General features: G+C 37.6%; 1 protein-coding gene across 18 annotated transcripts in view; it reads left to right on the forward strand.

Moving 5' to 3' along the window:
- Positions 1-643: 643 nt before the first annotated feature.
- The window catches only part of PRP4K (pre-mRNA processing factor kinase PRP4K), a 38,210-nt gene continuing 18,363 nt past the window's right edge, over positions 644-20,490 (forward strand). For all 18 annotated transcript variants that reach the window (XR_013441363.1, XR_013441362.1, XR_013441366.1 and 15 more), the window contains exons 1-6: positions 644-845; positions 9,192-10,391; positions 12,952-13,128; positions 16,818-16,973; positions 18,360-18,441; positions 19,778-19,988. Coding sequence is in view for 3 of the 18 variants with exons in the window: in XM_078055640.1 (XP_077911766.1) it covers positions 709-845; positions 9,192-10,391; positions 12,952-13,128; positions 16,818-16,973; positions 18,360-18,441; positions 19,778-19,988 (1,963 nt within the window). In the remaining 15 variants the exon portion in view is untranslated. The remainder of the gene's footprint in view (positions 846-9,191; positions 10,392-12,951; positions 13,129-16,817; positions 16,974-18,359; positions 18,442-19,777; positions 19,989-20,490) is intronic.

Genomic DNA, 20,490 nt, shown 5'->3' on the forward strand with positions numbered 1-20,490 from the left:
AAAAGCTCTCCAAGAACCAGTAAATATTTTCTCATAAAATATTTCATTTAATCGATTACTGTAGAATTCATTATAGAAAAACAAAATCACATAAAGTGATTTGGACCAAAAATATTACTGAACCAGCAAACCTAACGACTCCCGAATCGTTACCCCGAAGTTAAGCAAAAGCTGAAAGGAAATGCAAAAGTTTCAAATAAATGTATTAATAATAATTCCATATTAAAAGACATTTACGTTCTAGATACAGTCCTAACCTCCCAGTATGCTCAAAATGTCTATCTACAAACTTTCCCTTAATGCCACTTCAGATTGGGTTATCTATCCAGTAATAAGGCATTTACTATGTCTCCTACTCAGCCCAGCAGCAAAATCATCATCTTGTCCTCGTTTGAAAATTAACTCGACTTGTGGGCCCCTCAGTGAAACTAGTTCTCGGAACCGCACACAAAATACCGATATCTGACTCCCTCTGTCCCTTCTTTAGCAAGTTTTCAGAACCAAATGTTCGGTGCCAACATTCACTAGCGGGTAAGCCTAAATCACTCACCCCTAAACCCTTAGCAGGTGCCGTCTATGCCTCCTCACGCCCAACCCCCGCCCCGGAAGTTGCGTCATGGCGCTCGTGCGCCATGTCCCCGGATGCACTTCTATATCCGGATTCTTAGAGCGGACTCAGAGCTCCACGGTTCCCTACGCGGTCAGCACATGCGCGACGGCTCTGCTCCCTCTTCCTCCACTTCCACTACCTTATACCGTCCGGGAAGCCGCCGCCACCGCCGCCGAGGAGTCAGGAAGTTCAAGATGGCCGCCGCGGAGACTCTGTCGGTGCGGGAACAGCCAGAGTAAGTAGTCTCTGTGAGCGGTGCGGAAGGCCGGCGCCCAGGAGACCGCCGAGTGGGAAACCGCGGAGACCTGCACGGGCGGGCGGGAAAGTTCAGGCCTAACGGCGAGAGCCAAACTTTGTCTTTCCCCGCGCGATACGTTGTTGGGCGGGAGGCGTGGGGGGCGGGCGGGCGGGCGGCCTTCGAGCTTCGCTCTCCCGGAGGCCGCGGCTGTTGGGTCGAAGGCGGCCGCGGCCTGCCGCGCGTCGTTGCCCTGGGAGGCGTACGCGCGAGCGGCCTCTACAGGTCCCGTGCGCGAGGCGGCTGCCGCGACTGTGCGGTCGCGCCTTAGTATTTCTCCCTCTGGGACCGAGCCGAGCTCCCTGGCTGCAGCACTCAGTGGCATCGGTTTTGGGCACCCGAGGAGCAGTGGCGGGAGAGGGGCAAGCCATAAGACTTTCTGCCGTCGTCCTGCTGCTGGTGTCAGTTTTAGGACCTGAAAGCAGGGAGGAGAAGGGATGTAGGGCTAACCTCTTTGACCATCCCAGAGCTATATAATACTTTGTCGCTAACGGGGTACTTCATTTCCCCATCCCTGTGCTCTTAACTCCAGCATCATTCGATCTATTTTTTTCTCCCTCTGCCTGTTGGCAGCTTATTTGCCAACTTGCAAACTTGAGGCAAAGTAAGATCAAGTTCTTGGTTTTGAGGCCTGACATTTTTGGCCTGAGTTTGTAGGGCTTCTTTGGGAGTACAAGGGGAAGAAGTAGTAGCTACTTCCAAACCCAAGCACTTTATGTCTATAATTAAGCTAACGTAAGAATCTATGCGGCCAAGTGAAAACATAACTTGTATATGCTGCAAAGTCTAATCGTTGCTTAAAAGCAGTATTTTGTTCTCCTGTTCATGTTGGGAAAACTCAAACAAGAACCCAAAATAGAGAGTGAATTTCAAAACAGAATTCATAGAGCGATCGTTTTGTGCATCAGCATTATCTGATTTTTTTAAAAATCCGTTTTAGGAAAGAGATACAGTCTCCCAGCAACTAGGGACTGAGAGGAGAAATTTTTACTACCAGGCGCCCCAGCACTTCATTGCTATGCATTCAGTTCTGGACTCCTCAATCATTTGCTTTACTCAGAAAATTAAACTAAGTTGAAATTAAGGGCTTTTGAAGACTGCTCTGTTATCTTCACAAATTGACTTAGAAGAGAGCAGATGGATTCTAAAGTTTTAACTAGACTTCACCTCCTTTTGTTTCTCATCGAGTTCACAGTGTGGCACGTTCCAGTATTTATGCCAGTACAATACAAATGTTATGCAGCTGTTTTTTCTAGCAATCTCTTCAAAGTTCTGTAGTATCATGTCCATTTATTTGATTTCAGGGACCGTTCAGATTAATTTTGAGGAGTGCTGGGATCATATTTTATATGCATATTCAAATACTAGACTTGATAATTAGCATTTATTTATGCCTTTGCAACATGAATGCCCCTGAAATATAGTCTTTAATTCTACCTCGCCTCCTCACAGGACTCTTGGTATAAATGGAGTATTTGGTCTGTTAAGTGTCCCACTTAAAATGTTTAACAAAGATAAATTTTGTATGAAAGCAAGTACTGTGCGCTGCTCATAGTGAATGCTGGAATATAGTGTCTGAACAGTTCTTTAGAGGACACTGAGTAGTTTACAATTGTATGAACTCTATTCGAAGTGGAACATTTGGGACGAAATAAAAAGTTAAGTTCCCTGAAGGCTTTTTAGTGGCTTTTACGTTTGTCCTTTAGCTCTCTTTAGTTCAGCCTCTTTGATGGTTTTAAACATTTAAATTTTTATCAGCATTCACTTATTTGCACTTACCAAGTACCAGATACTGTTCAAAGCACTGAACAAATATTTTATCCTTATAACGACCCTATGGTAGATACTGTTATTTTCTATATTTTACAAATGGTTAAACTGAAGCACAGAGAAATTAACTTACCCAAGGTCACACTAAGTGACAAACCCAGGATTTAAACCCAGGTAGTCTAATTCTAGAGCCCTGCTCCTAACTATTGTACTGTGTACTCGCCCACTATACATTGTGGCTCCTTTTAAAAATAGCCTTTAAGGTTTGAAATCCTTTTTATTGACTTCCAGTGTCCCAGAAAGGTCCCTTTTTTTTGATGTGACAGTTCTAATTCTTTGAAGCTTAATTTTCCACACCCAATTTGGAAAAGGAGGGATGGAGGAGTTCATTTTAAGACTAGTTGGTCTTTTGAATCCATTCTTATTTTTACATCTACATTAATTCTGTATTAAAGTAGTTGAAGTTGTCAGAGAAACAGGCTTAATTACTTTCTTTGTAAAGAAGAGAATGCTCACCATTCTGTTTCCAGAGCATAAATTGAATGCCTCCCAGATAAAATGTCATTAAGAGTATTCTTTTTAAAAATTTGAAAGACGAAGTTAAAATAACACTAGTGGTTCGTAATCAGTCTTTATTTTAAAGTTGTTTCATTGTGCCAGATGCCCAGAGACCCTTCTTTGAAGGATGAAACTTATACGTTGCATTTAACAAAATAAATGATAAAAACACTCCTAGCACTTCCATATAGTCTGCACTTTAAATCAGCTTCATTTCCAAATAATGTGATTTGAAGGATATTACTCAATTCTCAGTAAGTACTGTTTTATGACAGTCTTGTTGTAGACGATTTTAAATGTTGGTTTAAACATAGACCTGCTAAATGTGTAAATTGTAAAGTGTTAAATTGCAGAACGTAAATGTTAAAATGTAAATTTACATATATGGAACTTAAATACCTGTATTTATTATAAACGTGAACTATGCAAGAAGACTATGAAGTTTCTTATCAGGGTAGCTTTCCATGAAGTTTTAGAAGAAAGTTGTTGATGATGAACCTAAATTAGCTGTTTTAGCACAAGCTTGTTATGTGTAATATGCCATCAATTCATTGAGTTCACGATTTCCTGATGTACCTAGTCAGACTTCAGTTGGTATTTTCTATGGAATTTGCATTGAGAGAGCAACTTGAGGAGGGTGAAGGTCTACTAACCCCAGTGTAGGAGAACTCTAGAATTATTAAGGTTAAACTACTAGGCCCTAAGTGCTTATAGCATCTTTATCAGTAGTGTAGTCATTTCTTTAGATAACATTCATTAAGTTACGTTAGAAACTAGGGACACTCATGGAAATAACTCAAGTGACACTGGACATCTTGATGTAGCTTCTAATTCTCAGAAGCTTTAGGAGCTAGGTTTTCTTTTGAAGGGAATTACTTCCTCTGTGGGTAAACTCTTAAGAATTTTGATTTGCAACTCCTTGAAGACTTGTAAATTGTAGAAAGCATTAGAAAAGAGTTCAAAGAGTAGATTTTTCTTGGGGAGGGAGGTAATTAAATTTAAATCATTTTGGGGCACTGCATTCACCAGATAGGTGTATGCACTGTATGAGGCAGTGGAGATAGAACCGAGCAAAAACAAAATGGTTCCTGTCAAGAGATGAGTGTAGTATAGCCAGTAAGCATAGCTGTAGTCTAATGAATACAATTTTTATGTGTTATTCTATATAAATCATTTATTGACACAACAAATTACTTATTGAGTACCTGCTTACTATAGGTTAGAAAGTTTACTAGGCCTTAGGGATAGAGCAGTGAACTAAATAAATTAAAATTCTGGTCTCATAGGGCATGTGTTACAATACGGAGAGACAAACAAGAATTAGGTGGTGGCAGTTACTTTAGAGAAAAAAAATAAGCAGAGAAAGGGGATATGTGTGTGGTAGGGTGAGGGTTGTGATTAAAATGAATTGGTGAGGAAAACTTGACTGAGAAAGTAATTTAAGCAAAGACCTGAGACTAGGCAAAGGAACCAGCAATGTATATGTTTGGGAAAAGCATTCCAGGTGGAGAAACAGCAAGTACAAGTACCAAGGCCCTGAAATAGGGTTTACCTATTATTTAAGGGGAGCGGTGTGGCTAAAGCATGGTAAGTGTGGGAGGAAAGTAGTAAGATCAGTGGGTTGGGGAGGTTGGGCAGATAGTATGGGGCCTTGTAAACAATTTTGGTTTTTATTCTCAATGTGATAGGAAGCAATAATCAAGTTTCACACAGAGTAGTGATATGATCTGACATTTTAAAGCATCTTCAATCAAATGGAAGAGCTCTTGACTGACTTGGAATGTAATACTAGCCTTCTCACTAGCTTGATGTGTGTTTGACCAAAGGCAGGACCCTTAAACTTCCTTGAAACTTAGTCTCCTCTGTCCTGGAGACTTAGTATTTCTTCAGTACTTTGTGTGGTAGCCTTTTATATATGAACTTATTGCTACAACAAGCCTGTGATTTATCAATACTGTTATTTCCCCAGTTTGTACAGTTGAGAAAACTGAAGCATGGAGGAGCGACTTGCTTAAGGTTAGACTAGGTGTGTCATGTTGGAAACACCATTTGAACAAGGTAGTTTGACTCAATCCATGCTCTTTGACCATATTACTGAAAATAACATTCTTAGTATCAGCCCTGACAGCTCCACAGTGTCATGGTGAGTAAATATTAATCCACTTTCTGAGGAAGAATACTCTGTTACTTTTGAGGCACTTGGTTTGTGCTAGGCACTATTATGAGCCTTAATAACATCTGTTAACAACCATGCAATCCTTACAGTTTGCTTTGAGGTAGGTACTATTTTCTCCAGTTTGTAGATGAGGTGCCTGCAGACTTGAGGCCACACAACTAGTATTGGAATCAGGATTTGAAACCAGATAGTCGGGCTATGGAGACTGGTTCCTAAAGACACATTAGAGGATCTTTAGATAGTTTGAGTTTTAGCTTATTGACTAGAATTTTGTACTTTGGGCACTGAGATTTTATATGCCTGAAAATCATTGTCAGCCTTTAAACAGGTTCTCCATACTTGTCTCCATATCTTGAATTAGCCTAATTCAGTTTTTTCTCACACATTTCCCCCTATAAGTCGAGTTTTGGGGGGGGGGGGAAACCTGTACTACCACTTTCTAGGTTGTGTGATGGGAGATTTCAGGGTAAGGGAAGTGGTTACCTATATGAGGATATAGCCTATATAAGGAACAAAGTTGAAAAGTCTTTGTATCGGGGCACCTGGGTGGTTCAGTCGGTTAAGCGTCCGACTCTTGGTTTCAGCTCAGGTCGTGATTTCAGGGTCCTGGAACGAGCCCCATGTAAGTCCCCATGCTCAGCGGGAAGTCTGCTTAAGGATTCTCTCTCTCTCTCCCCCCCCCTCCTGCTGCCTCTCCCTGCGGGTGCGCGCACACTCTCTCTCTGTCAAATAAAAACCTTAAAAAAAAAGAAAGAAAAAGAAATGTCTTTGTGTATTCTACTTAAATCTGTGGTTTCCCCCCTCTTCCCACCATAATAGAACCATGTTGTTTGTTTTTGTTTTTTTTTTTCACATAAAGATATTACACTTTCTTTTTCTAAGTCTTTGAGAAAATTTGATGATCCAGAGAACCCTGGAAAGCCTCTTTGCAAAGCCTCTTTTCTCCACCGGTGCCAAAAATTCAGTTGCAGCTTCTACAACCATTCGGTATGGTCAGGGGGGATTTATTTTTTCCCAACAGAGAAGAACAGCCATTAGCAGCCTTCTATTTTTGATGTCTCGCCCAACTGTGAGGAATGTGCTAGTTTTAATTCATGTTGATTCCTGTAAGCATTTGACTGTCTCAAGTATTTCCCCCAGAACTTTTTCAGGAAATGGAGGTCATTTGGCTGATATTTGCTTCGTGACTCCAGGTTCCTTAATTTATTGGACAGAGGTAGTAATTTATTTTAAGGACAAAGTGATGAAGTGGGGAAATTTATAAAGCTAAATATTATATATTTTATTTTTCATACGTGTTTGAAGTGCAAGTCTGTGGAAATTCCATTTGTAGGACCAAGTTGACATGCCCATCTTAACATTGTATGCTACAAGAAGTCTTCTGATGACGGAATTTTGATTAAAGTGCACTGGAAGATGCAAATATATATATATATATTCTGTCGTCTTTGTTATATATTTATTTTTTGTTTGTTTATTTATTCTGTCGTCTTTGTTCCCCATTAGAGAGAAGTCAGTCCAAACTAAAACCTCTCAACCAGAAGATACAGCTTTCTCTGCAGCTGTCTTCAATACTTTCCTCTTTCTCACAGTCCACAGTACCAAAATGGAGATTGGCAGTCTGACAAAAATTTAAATTTCCTGCCATGTGGTAGTTGTATGTTCTTCATGTTCTCCACACCACCTCATTGTTATCAACTAAGAACTTTTCAAAAATACCTCTAGTATGTCACCTCCCTCCTCAGCCCTTCCAACTTTACTGAAGACTGAGACCTGACTGGAGGGCCAGATTTTCCTCTGACTCCTGCCATAATGGCAGGGTCTTTACAGACCACTATCCAGCAACCTAATCCTGCAGTTCCTGGGCCTCTGACCCCAGTGAGCCTCTAACTCTATCTCAACCATTCACTCCCAGAATCTCCTGCAGTATCTTTTCATCTCCTGGAATTGGTCCATTTGAGATCTTAACCATTAGACCAGTTTCTTCACAAGTTTGATGCCTGGCAACACTGATCTGCTTATAGTTTGCTATTTATAACTGTACCTTTTGTCATCTTTTTTTTTTTCCTATCTAAAGTACTCTTTTCCCTTCTCATTAATTTCTTACTCATTCTCTAGGACATTTTTACTCAACCTTTATTTTATAATCTATGTACCTTCTCAATAAACATTCTTTCTCTCCTTTCAAAGTCTCTGCTTAACAAGTAGCTGGGGTTTTTCTGTGATCTCCTTGACCATTTTCAGAATGATTTTAGTTGATCCTTCAGTGTTCCCATAATGCCCTTATTTGTGTCTTTATCATTGCATTCTTCCAGTGTTTCATGTGACTTTCTTTTCCCCTGAACTATAATTTCCTTGAAGTGGCAGGTACAGGTCTTGTACATCTTTGTTTTCCTGCTACCTTTCTTAATGCCTGCGTTAAGTGTAGTGATTTAAAAAAATACATTAAAAGAAATTGAATTCTGAGGCACCTGGGTGGCTCAGTCAGTTAAGGATCTGACTCCTGATTTTGGCTCAGGTCATGATCTCAGGGTCATGAGATTGAGCCCCACATCTAGCTTCACGCTGGGTGTGGAACCTGCTTAAGATTCTCTCTCTCCCCCTCCCATTTCTCCCCTTCCTTCTCTTAAAAAAAAAAAAATTGAATTCCTTAGTTCTTAATTTTGGCACAAATAATAAATTTAGTAAAAGTACAGGAGTATATAACTTGAAGGACTTGGACAAAATAATCCATATCTTCCTCCAACAATAGTGTGTCTGAATCCAGATGATTTAAAGTCTTATGTTAGTCTCACATTCTGGGATGTGATGTTTTAGTATGGAATGATTTTAAAGGAGAAGGTTAAATAATACTATTGTAGTCTGTGTTTAACCTGGGATTAATGAACAGCAAGGATTTAGCAAAATAATTTAGAATCATAAACTCTTTCAGCATAGTCTAAACATTTAAGCACAAAAGCTACCCCTTTGATGTAATTAATTTTATTAATATTTTTTTTTTTGCATGGCACCAATCAATATGAGTGTATTTTGGGAAAGTAATCTTTCATTTGAAATTTAAAGAGATTAAATAGCCTGTTGAACAAATACTGGTTGAACTGTAGGCTTTTGCTGATATTGGACTATTGTTGACCTGCAGGAGACCCTTTGATGTGATTCAGTGGTTGCTCAGTGGCCACTACAGGCTGAGCATCCTAACTCCTTGTCAGCTCACTTTGAAATTTTAAACCTTTGGGGGGTTAAAACATCAGCCACCAGTGCACACTTAGAGAGTGTTTTTTTTGGATATAGCTGAATATTGGTTGTAAAGATTATAAAAAGAAAAAGTATACTTTTCAATATAAAGTGGAGAAAGAGATTAGTCTCCCAATATATGGCAGTATGTTTTCTGGAAAAAGAAAATAGGGGGTGGGGCATGCCTTTGGTGTTAAGTCTGTGTGGGAAATTATGGTTTAAAAACAAGTTACTGAGTGACTTTAAATCAGTATTAACATTTTACTGTACTGGTTTTGGATTTTCTTTTTATTAAGTGTGATTATTTTGACTTCCCTCATTATGTATGTATTCTGTGTATTTGAGTTCAACCGTTAGAAACAAATTGAAGTTAAATCACTAAGTCAGTTTTTGCCATATATCTTTGCAATTAAATGTCTGAAGCTGTTCTGAAGATATTTCAGTGACTAACTTCATGTATTACATTGAGATGTATTTTATCATTATTTTGTTATGACTAAATGCTTGATAAATGATAAAATTTTAAAATGTGTTTGATAAATTTATAGGATGGAAGATGCTGATAATTCTGAAAAGAGTGTAAATGAAGAAAATGGAGAAGTATCAGAAGACCAGTCTCAAAATAAGCACAGTCGTCACAAAAAAAAGAAGCATAAACACAGAAGTAAACATAAGAAACATAAACATTCCTCAGAAGAAGACAAGGATAAAAAACATAAACATAAGCATAAACATAAGAAACACAAAAGAAAAGAGGTTATTGATGCTTCTGACAAAGAAGGTATGTCTCCAGCAAAAAGAACTAAACTTGATGATTTAGCTTTGCTGGAAGACTTGGAAAAACAGAGAGCCTTGATTAAAGCTGAACTTGATAATGAGTTAATGGAAGGAAAGGTCCAATCTGGGATGGGGCTCATATTGCAAGGCTATGAGTCTGGCTCTGAAGAAGAGGGGGAGATTCATGAAAAAGCAAGAAATGGAAATAGGTCTAGTACCAGATCATCAAGTACAAAGGGGAAACTTGAACTAATGGACAATAAAAATAGTACGAAAAAGCGAAGTAAAAGCAGATCCAAAGAACGGACTAGACATAGGAGTGATAAAAAGAAAAGTAAGGGAGGTGTTGAAATAGTTAAAGAGAAGACAACTAGGAGCAAGTCAAAGGAGAGGAAAAAGTCCAAAAGTCCATCCAAGAGAAGTAAGTCTCAAGATCAAGCAAGGAAATCAAAATCTCCTACCCTTAGAAGGCGATCTCAAGAGAAAATTGGGAAGGCCAGATCTCCTACTGATGACAAGGTTAAAATTGAAGATAAAAGTAGGTCAAAAGATAGAAAAAAATCCCCAATTATAAATGAAAGTAGAAGTCGTGATCGAGGCAAAAAATCCAGATCCCCAGTTGACTTAAGAGGTAAATCCAAAGACAGAAGATCACGGTCCAAAGAGAGAAAATCAAAACGGTCTGACACGGATAAAGAAAAGAAGCCAATTAAATCTCCCTCTAAAGATGCTTCTTCTGGGAAAGAAAATCGGTCACCCAGTAGAAGACCGGGTCGAAGTCCTAAAAGAAGAAGTTTGTCTCCAAAACAACGGGATAAATCAAGGAGAAGTAGATCTCCACTTGTAAATGACAGAAGGTCTAAACAAAGCAAATCACCTTCCCGAACTCTGTCTCCTGGTAGAAGAGCCAAGAGCCGATCCTTGGAAAGAAAACGAAGAGAACCAGAAAGGAGACGACTTTCTTCTCCAAGGTAACTTGTTTTCAAAATGTTAATGCTTTTTACCAATGCACCGGATTTTAAAAAGGAGAAACTAGAACTTGTGGACAATAAAAAATGAGGTAGTGTGATCAGTCTTACAGTTTTAAGTAGATCCTGTCCACTAACTAAATTAATATTTGTGCTTTTTTCAGTGAGTAGCTTGACTGAAAGATTTACAAATACTGAACTTGGTGACAGAATCAGTTTTTTTCCCCCAGGTTCTTAATTTAGTATCAATTTTGCAGAATCAGTGCTTTAAATCCAAGTAATTTGGCTGATAAATCTATGTATACCCATTCATATATTCCCATTTATGGGAAGTGAGGGGAATTTCTAGAGTGGGGATTTTTCATTGAACGGTACAGGCTGAAATTTTTAACTTTAAAAAAGGAGGTGTCAATTTAAGGATTGTGATGTATCCATTCATTTGAATTGGCATGATTTTGAATTCCAACAATGTAAATTGGAACTACCAAATTTTTTTTTGCCCCAAAAATAAAATTAAATTGAAAGTGGACATTTTTTTGTTACTAATTCATATACCTATAATCTCATCTCATTGTTTAAAAAAAATAGTATGTCTTAAGTTTAGGAAGAAGAACAGTGTAAGAAATGATTTTATTTTTTTTACCAATAATAATGAAAATAATTCATATTTGTATAATGCTTTTAGCCCATCGGTTTTTTCCTCAAATTCTCCTGATTATCTCTCCTCATAAAGTGGAGTGACTCTCATATTCAATTTATAAATGAGAAAATAGATTGAGAGATTATTCCATTTACCTAGCATCATAGAACTAATAGGTAATTAAGGCACATGAAGGATTTTAGCAGAGTGGGTGGGGATTGTTTAGACTAAACTATTTTAGAAACTGATTTTTTTTAGTGTCCTTATGTTGAATAATTGGACATGTGAAATTATCAGCCAGGTTTAGCTTAAAAGAAGGTTGGCTTATACTATGTAAAGATATAAATTCCTAGCCACGTATTGTGTGTGAGTATAAATACAAGTTGACCTTGAGGTTTAAATCGTTTTTTCTGAAAAATTTCAAGAATGCTGTTTTCACAAAGTGCTGCATCTTAGATAACTCTTAATTCTTCTAAGTAGCATTGTAATTAAATGGCCCCCTTCTTCCTTTAGCTTTCTAAATTGAGACAGTTGTTAGTGTTGCTGATTATGTCCTCTAAAGTGTTTCTAAGTGATCTTTGTCTCTTTCAATTTGTCTTCCCTTTGAAAAGGAAATTCAGAGCAGTTTATTAAGGACTAGTGTTGAATATTTGAAACAATTTTTTTTAATTACAGACCAAGATACTAATTAGAAATTCAGATAAGGCAGAAGCCTGTAAAGTCTTTACCTTTTCATCCTTCCACTACCAGTCATAAAAATATGTCCTTCTAGTTCTTTTTTTATGCACGTACAATTATATGAATGTTCTTTCATACAGAAATGGAGTCCTACATGTTAAAATGTGATTTGCTTTTTTCATGAAACATTTCTGTGACAGCGAAGATCTTTTTTAGCTCTTTATATAGCAGCAGCATATTTCACAGTATAGATATACAAAGTTGAGTTTTGAACAACACAGGGGTTATGGGCACCAGTCGCCCACACAGTCAGAAATCGGCATATAACTTTTGACTCCTCCAAAACTTAATTACTAATAGCCCACTGCTAACTGGAATCCTTACCAATAACTTACCACGTATTTTGTATGCTCTAGTATCATATATACTGTATTGTTATAATAAAGTAAGTTAGAGGTAAGAAAATCCTAAGGAAGACTAAATACATTTACAGTACTGTACTGTAAAAACAATCTGCATGTGAGTGAACCTGTGCCGTTCAAACCCATGTTCAAGGGTCACCTCTAATCATTCCCTCACTGAAACATGAAAATTTTGGTTGGTTCCAGTTTTTCAGGATTGTATGCAAAGATGTCCATTGTTTATATGTGAAGTTTTTTGTAGAATAGATTCATAGAAGTGAAACTGCAAAGTCTAAGGTAACGTACATTTACATTTTATGAAGTATTATCGAATGTCTTTCCAGGAAAGTTACACCAATATGTATTTCCTTGACTAGATGGACTGTCCCTTTCTCTAAACCCTCACTTTGATTTTCTTTGTTGTAAGGGTAACAGTGATTGTAAGATGCTGTTGTATGTAATATATTAAAAATAAGACTATATTACAAAAATGTCAAAATTTAGGAAGAAAACAGTCTTCAAACTGAGGAAATGGAATACTGTTACTTAGACAAGTTTTATTTGAGTTGTTTATCTGGAATTAGAATCAGTGGTTTAACAACGTGAATAACCTTTATAATTTTTCAAATTGTGAGACCAGAGGAAGTAGACCTTCTACTGTGTGCATACCATAACACCAAAATGTCATTTGTGATTTTCTGAATTCAAGTTTTGTTGCAAAACATGTTAATCTGTGTGTTCTGTCTTCAGGTTAGTGTGCCCTTTCTTAAGATGTCTTTTATGTGCAAAACAAATTCATTAATTTAATGTATTTTTCTATTAACCTGTATTTGGTCCCCTTAAGAACTCGACCTCGAGATGATATCCTCAGTAGACGTGAAAGATCAAAAGATGCCAGCCCGATCAATAGGTGGTCTCCAACCCGAAGAAGAGCGAGTAGATCTCCCATCAGAAGACGGTCTCGTTCCCCACTCAGACGTAGTAGGTCACCCAGGAGAAGAAGCAGGTCTCCTCGGAGGAGGTAGAGATATGTTACATATGTTGACCTTTTTAATTCATTAAACTCTGTATGCTTCTGAAGCTTCATATCAGCTCATTGGGTGGGTTTCCTTAAAGACCATTTTTCTCTGTGAAAAATTGAAGCTGTGATCCCATATAGTTTCCTTTTTACCAACATGTGATATTTCACATACACTGATTTTTCTTTATCTTTTTTTCAAATTTAAATCAGTGGTTCATTAAAAACTCAATCTTTTGAAAGGGGAACACTTTTTTTTTCTACTTAAGAAAGAAATATTACGTGAGCTATGCTTACTGGTTTGTTTTGTTTTGTTTTAAGCAGGATAGATCATAAGGTAATAAGTAGCCCAGTTTCCAGTCATTATGTAATTGCAGGTCTCTATGTTTCTATTAACTTGTATTTGGTCCCCTTAGAACATGACCTCAAGATGATAGCCTCAGTAGTTGTGAAAGACTCTCTTGGCAAAAACCTCTTTAACTCACAGTAGTAGAAACCATTTTATGTAAAGCACATGTAGTGAATTGGTTAATCAAAATGTTGGTTTGTAAAGCAGGAATCATTTTAAAGTATATACATTAAATACTTTTTTAAAGGTGTATCTATTTTTAGAGCATGCATGCAAGTGGGGGGAAGGGCAGAGGGAAGGAATCTCAAGCAGACTCCCTGCTGAGCCCAGAGCCAGCCTCAGGCTCCATCTCACAACCCAGAGATCATGACCTGAGCTGAAACCAAGTCTACCACTTAACCGACTGAGCCACTCACGCAGCCCTGTGTGTTAAACATTTTAACTCAAACATAAGTGGACTTTTCATTTACCAATTTTTTAACATTTTTAATTGAACTAATACATGAATGTAGTTTAAAAAGACAGCACACCAATGGCTTATATTCCAACCAGTGGATACATCTTTACATTATCTCTGAGTATTTTTGTATACTAGATTTCTTGAAGTAGAAGTGCTTTGTCTGAGGTTGTGTATGTTTAAATTTTTGAAGTTATTGCCATGTTATCTATTGATTCAATCTTACTTTGGACAATTTCTTTTCTTTTCCTTTCTTAAGTAGACTCCGTGCTCATAGTGGAGCCCAGTATGGGGTTTAAACTCAAAACCCTGAGATCAACACCTGAGCTGAAATCAAGAGTTGGACGCTTAACAAACTGAGCCACCCATGCACCCCAACAATTACTTTTTTTAATTCCACCCATCACACTTTCTTTTCTACCTAATTGTATCACATTTCTCTATGTTGTTACAGTCATTATGCTCTTGTGCCTATTGCTCATTGCTGAGCAAGTAGTCAGGGGAAGGGGGCAAGGAAAGACCTTCCTCCTAATGCTTCTAGCCTTCTGTCTCCAAACTGACTAGTAGGTCTGCTTGTACAGTTATATTGTAGAATTTTTTTCCCTTTTCTGTCCTCTGGATATTCCCTTGTTTCTGTCTTATTTTGTGGTTCCCTTTCCTGTATCCAGCATCTTCAGGTTTTACTTCCTTGCTTTGTTAATGCATCTCCAACAGCTTCCTATGAAAAGGACATTTTTGGGGACTTTTGTTTCTTAAAAGCCCCCCCTTTTTTTTAAAATCCCCATTGCTGATTTGATTTGTCAAGGAGTAGAATTGCAAGTTGAAATAATTTTTTTCTTAAGAACTTTGAAATTGTTATTCCACAGATTTCTGGTTTCCAATATTGCTATTGAGAAGTCCTGTTCTGATGCCTGGGCATTTCTTAGAGGACTTGCTTTTTCTCTCTCCCTCTCTTTTTATAATAAATGTCCTGCATTCTGGAATTCCACCATAATGTGCCTTGGTGCATGTCTCTTCCCATTGATTTTGCTGGGCACTAAGTAGGCCCTTTAAAGCAGAAATATTATGGCTGCCTATTCTGGGAAGTTTTCTCTCTTTTGTTTTGGTTTTGGTTTCCTTCTTGCCCATTGTCTCTCCCCCCCCCCCCCCCCCACTGGACCTTCTGTATTGTTCCACTGATTTCCCCACACACACAGTCCTCTTTGATGTTTGTCCTTTTGTTCTAATTTCAGTCTAGGAGATTTTCCCATTCACCCTTCTTACCTTTCTATTGATTTTTTTCCCCTGTGCTCATGTATATTTATTTTTATTTCTCAGACTTGTTGGCTGTTTAATTTTTTTTATGACATTTTACTCATGTTTTATAGAAATAGCATCTTTTAGGTCAAAGATGATAATGAATTTATTTTATGGAGTTTTTGTTCTTGATAGTTTTCTTACCTATACTTTGTTTCTTCCCAGATTCCTTTTGTTGTTCCTTACCTTTTTTCATTTGAGGACTTTACTCATAAACAGCTGGATCCTTCTTGTTGCCTATTCTCATTTAAAACTTAGCCACTGTGAAAGCTGAATGGAAGCTTTCTTCCATTCTGGGAATGTAGAATTTGTGGATTAGTGGGTATCACTTCAGTGTAACTAAATCTTTTTAGCATATCAATGGCTATAGTCCTGTTCTTTTGGGCTAGCAGTTTTCCAGAATCCTCTCATCTGCTGGAGAATATTGTCATGTTTGCCTGGAGAGTTGTGGTTCTTCATAATGTAGACTTTCCCTTAATCCTTTAATGTTCAGTACTGTGCCTCCCTGCTACCTTGGGTCAGTTTTTATAACAACCAACACCTCTCTATAAAATAAATTTTAAGTATTATGCCAGAATGTGAAGGGGGATTTTTGGCATTTGAACTATACAGAGGCAAGCTGTTGCTAAGGCTTTCAACCAGTTCTTTCTAGCTTTTACCTCACACCACATCCAGCAGAATACAGTGTCTCCAGTTCGTGAGGCTTTCTTGGGTTTTGTGGCATGCATTTACTTGTTTCTTATTTACCTTGTCTGTTCCTGTTGGACTGATATTTAAATTTGATTTATTACTATTCTATCCAATTTGCACATCAAGATTTTGTTGACATTTCTGTTGTCATAGTTCTTCTCATTCTCTTTGCCTGAGGGTTTTCTTTTCAGTTGTTCCTTTCATGTTATTTTAGTAAGGTTTCTTGAGAAATGTGACAAGCATGGTAGTCAGATGTGACATTAACCAGAGTTTGCCAATTCTTTGTAGACTTAGCAGCCTTTTGTTTGGAGTTCCATAGCATCTTTCCAACATAAACTTCACCTTTAATGCTTGAGCTGTAATATCAGTTTCTGTTACACATGAGGCAAGATCTTTATGCACTTATAAAAATGTCTGAGGGGCATGTTAATTAGACTTGGAATTTTTGTCAGATTTGTCTTTTCTATACCTTATTAGCAGTGATCTCTTTTTAAACTCGGTTTTATTGAAACATATTCACATAAAATAAATTCACCCTTTTTGGTGTAAAGTTATATGAGTTTTGACAAACACATAATCACCATAATCAAGAACATTTCTGTTGCCCCCAGAGTTCTTTTGTGCCCCTTTGCAGTCCAGTAAGAACAATACCTGTATTTTAGTTATCTTCAATTAAGCTGATTAACCCAATCTTTCTGATCTGTTATTTTACTTTAAATTTTTAATTAACCCCTTTTTAAAAGATTTCATTTTTAGAACAGTTTTAGGTTCACAGCAAAATTGAGCTTTTGAAAAGTACAAAGAGTTCTGTATACTACTGCCCCCAACACACCCACAACTTCTCTACCTTTAATTGACCTTTAAAATGTGTGTATGTATGATCCTCCCCCCCCCCAATAGGGACAGAGGTCGGAGGAGCCGGTCACGCTTGAGAAGGCGGTCTCGATCACGGGGTGGTCGTAGACGTAGAAGCAGAAGCAAAATAAAGGAAGATAAATTTAAAGGAAGTCTTTCTGAAGGAATGAAAGTTGAACAAGAATCTTCATCTGATGATAAGTAAGAATGGACTTTCCCATAATTTCCTTTTTCCAATTTAGACAAGTACTGTTTGACCTGGAAATCTTTTAATTTCCACCTGGATATTGTAAGTGAATCTATTAATTAGGTCCTGAATTTAAAAGTTAATTTTTTGTGTATATTTTATAGGTTAAAATTATATGGCATAGGTCATGGTTTTCTGAATTTAGAGGTTCCAGTTTTGACTGGAGTGAATATCATGAGCCTTCCCTTTTTCATTTTTGTTAGAGACAACAGATCTATTAGATAGCCCTACCAATCTTGATTACCAGTTTTACAGTGGTTGGGGGTGGGGGGTATAGTAATTTTTAAACTTCTCAGTTCGTGTAAAATGACCCATCCTTTGCAGTTGAAGCTATCTGGTGTTAGGTATGCCTGTTACAGTGTGGAAAATACAGAAACATTTCACTGTCTAGTGGATAAAATTTTTTTAATGTGAATTCAGTTGTCTAGATAGAACATCTCAAAAAATAAGATAATTTAGAGCAGTGGTCCTCAGCTGGGGGTAATTTGCCTTTCTGAGGACATTTTGGCAATATCTAAAGGTATTTTTGGTTGTCATCTTGTGGCTAGAGACCGGAGATACTGTTCAACATCTGCTAATGCACAGGACAACGCCCTCTTCCATAACAAAGAATTGTCAAAATGTCAGTAGTGCTAAGGTCAAGAAAGCCCAATCAGAGCTAGGTGATATGCAAGTTAAGGGAAGGGTGTTAAACGTAGATCCTGATACCTTGAGAGTGCAGTTTGCTTACTGGTGTGGAGTGAACATTCAGCAGATCATAAAAGAGGCCGTTCGGGGAGGGATTGTAAAGATTCGGAGTTCTTCGGGAGGAAATTGGGACCAGTGGGGCAGTGTCTGCGGGTAGAGCCACATTCCTCGTCAGATTGTATGCGAATATTTACGTACATATTTTTGATAGGGAAAGGATCCATAGCTTTCCAAGGATCTATAGCTTTCTGTGACCCAGAGAAGGTACTAGTTTTCTTACGTGTCTCTTACTCTGTTAGGGGTTAAAACTGAGGCTGGCTAGGTGAAGTGACTTTAGTAATAGCAAGGTCATGGTAGAGCCAGGGGTCACTTTTTTGAACTTGAGGATCTTTTGTTCCCTAGTTTGGTGCCATGAAACAAGTGAGGAGGAAAATGAATACAGAGGGTTAAATTACTTGCCAGAATTCCAAACCAGGCAACTGAGAGTTTAGAAACAGGATAAAGAGAGTAAGATGGCTTAAGACTTTTGCTGGAACTTGCGGATGACCTATGTTTTCTAGCTTTTATTTTTAAACTGTGTAATAGTTATGGTTTGTGACTGTCTAAGGATGTTTGAAATTGTGTGTATATATGTGCAATTTTTTTTTTTTAAGCCTTGAAGACTTTGATGTAGAGGAAGAAGATGAAGAAGCCCTAATAGAACAGAGAAGAATACAGAGGCAGGCAATTGTTCAGGTATGTGATATTAGTAAAGTTTTGAGCAATCTTTTTAAATAATTACTCTCTTAGCAAAAGGGTTTTTACTTTAATAAAGAATCGATGGTAGTAGCAGTTGATTAAGTCTTAAGGAAATGTATATGTGAAATTATGAGATTTGAAAAGATGATTTCTTAAGTTGAAATGGTTGCCCTTTTTTTGTTATATATTAGGATTCAGATATAAACTATAAGGCAAAATTTGAAGTGGTTTTTTTTTTTTGGTTTGTTTTTGTTTTTTGGAATTTCATTTAGCAAAAAATTATGTAATTATACCTGTTTCTATGTCGGGGGGGAAACCATTTTAATGTCTAAAAAAATAACAGATTTTCTTGTGTAAATGTGATTGCTTAAATGGGACATCTCAAAAATAATTTAAAAGTAGTTTAGAGGTAGGTGATTAAGCAAATGGGGTGGGGAGAGGGTGTTGTATATAAGTCTTTGTGTAGTCATTTAAGATTACCTTCCTTGGAAGATTGTCTGTTATGCCTCGGGCATCCTGAGATAGAGCCATGGCCACTAGATCCTTTGTGGATGGCAGTCCCTGTAAAGTGTAATGCTTTCTCTTGATCATGGGAAGGTGAGTGATGGAGTAAAGAACACATTCTGGAAGAAGTGAAAAATGTTTAGATACTATAAGGAAGACAGCAGGCAAAAGGAAAGAATAGTTGTGCCAGCTTACACATACATAGCAAATCATAAATCTAGCACTGGAGGTCAGAGCAAAGGAAAGAACTTGAATCACCAGAGGATGTAGGGCAAAACTGGAATTCCAGAGAAACTTGCTTTTCTGGGACACTGATGAAATTGTTGTTATTAAACTGATATCCCTAGAGACTTGGTTGAATCTTTTTTTGTTCTTGCCCAGGTCCACAATCCCTTATCTCCAGCCCTTGGGGCCAGATGTGCTTCAGAACTCAGAACTATTTGAATTTTAGAAAGGTAATATGGTGCATCTATGTATATTATTTAGCCCCATCAGTGGGGTCTAGAACAGCACCCCACTATCAAACACATTAGTATTTCTGCAATGAGACATACTATGTTCACACTGGGGGAGATAAAAATAAGACTACAAATAGTATCGCATCTGTTCAGGTGAGGTTTTGTCACCTAATGAATGTGCACCAAACGTAGAAAAACTTTTTCAGAGTTTTGTGGATTTTGGAAATATATGTAAGGGATTGTGGATCTGATTCAATCAAGACATCAATACCTTTTTAAAGTTTTTAACATTGACAGTCTTTTCAGTGCAATACCTCTTAGCAGATATGCATCAGATTTTATGAAAATAATATGTTGTATTATTGTTACAGAAATACAAATATCTTGCTGAAGATAGCAATATGTCTGTGCCATCTGAACCAAGCAGCCCTCAGAGCAGTACCTGTACACGGTCACCTTCTCCGGATGACATTCTGGAAAGGGTAGCTGCTGATGTGAAAGAGTATGAACGGGAAAACGTTGATACATTTGAGGCCTCAGTAAAAGCCAAGCATAATCTAATGACTGTTGAACAGAATAATGGTAAGTTAGATTTTTGTTTTGACGTGCTTTTCTCTGAATTTTTAGCTCTGTAAATAATGAAAAAGATTGTTTTGAGATGGGTAAAAGTGAAAGGGATTAGAGATATTGCCCCTCCTAAATCTTAGGGTAATAACAATGTCAAATGTGTCCCAGTGAATGTCCTTTATAAATGTTATGATTAGTTCACATAACCTAAACAGTATTATACTGAATCTCATGTATTCATTACCTTCTGTTTGGGGCACCTGGCTGGTTCAGTCAGTAGAGCATGTGACTCTTGATCTCGGGTTTGTGAGTTCAAGCCCAGTGTTGGGCATAGAGCTTACTTTAAAAAAAAAAAAAAATGTTGTCATGACCTTCTATTTTGCTTGCTAGAGTCATTTAAAGCAAATCCCAGCCATGATTTCATTTCATAAATGAAATTGTGTAGCTCTTTTAGATAAGGACTTTAAAAAAAAAAAAAATTACTTGGGTACCTGGGTGCCTCAGTCAGTTAATCGTT

Source organism: Halichoerus grypus, chromosome 9 (assembly GCF_964656455.1).
Source record: "Halichoerus grypus chromosome 9, mHalGry1.hap1.1, whole genome shotgun sequence".
NCBI lineage: Eukaryota > Metazoa > Chordata > Mammalia > Carnivora > Phocidae > Halichoerus > Halichoerus grypus.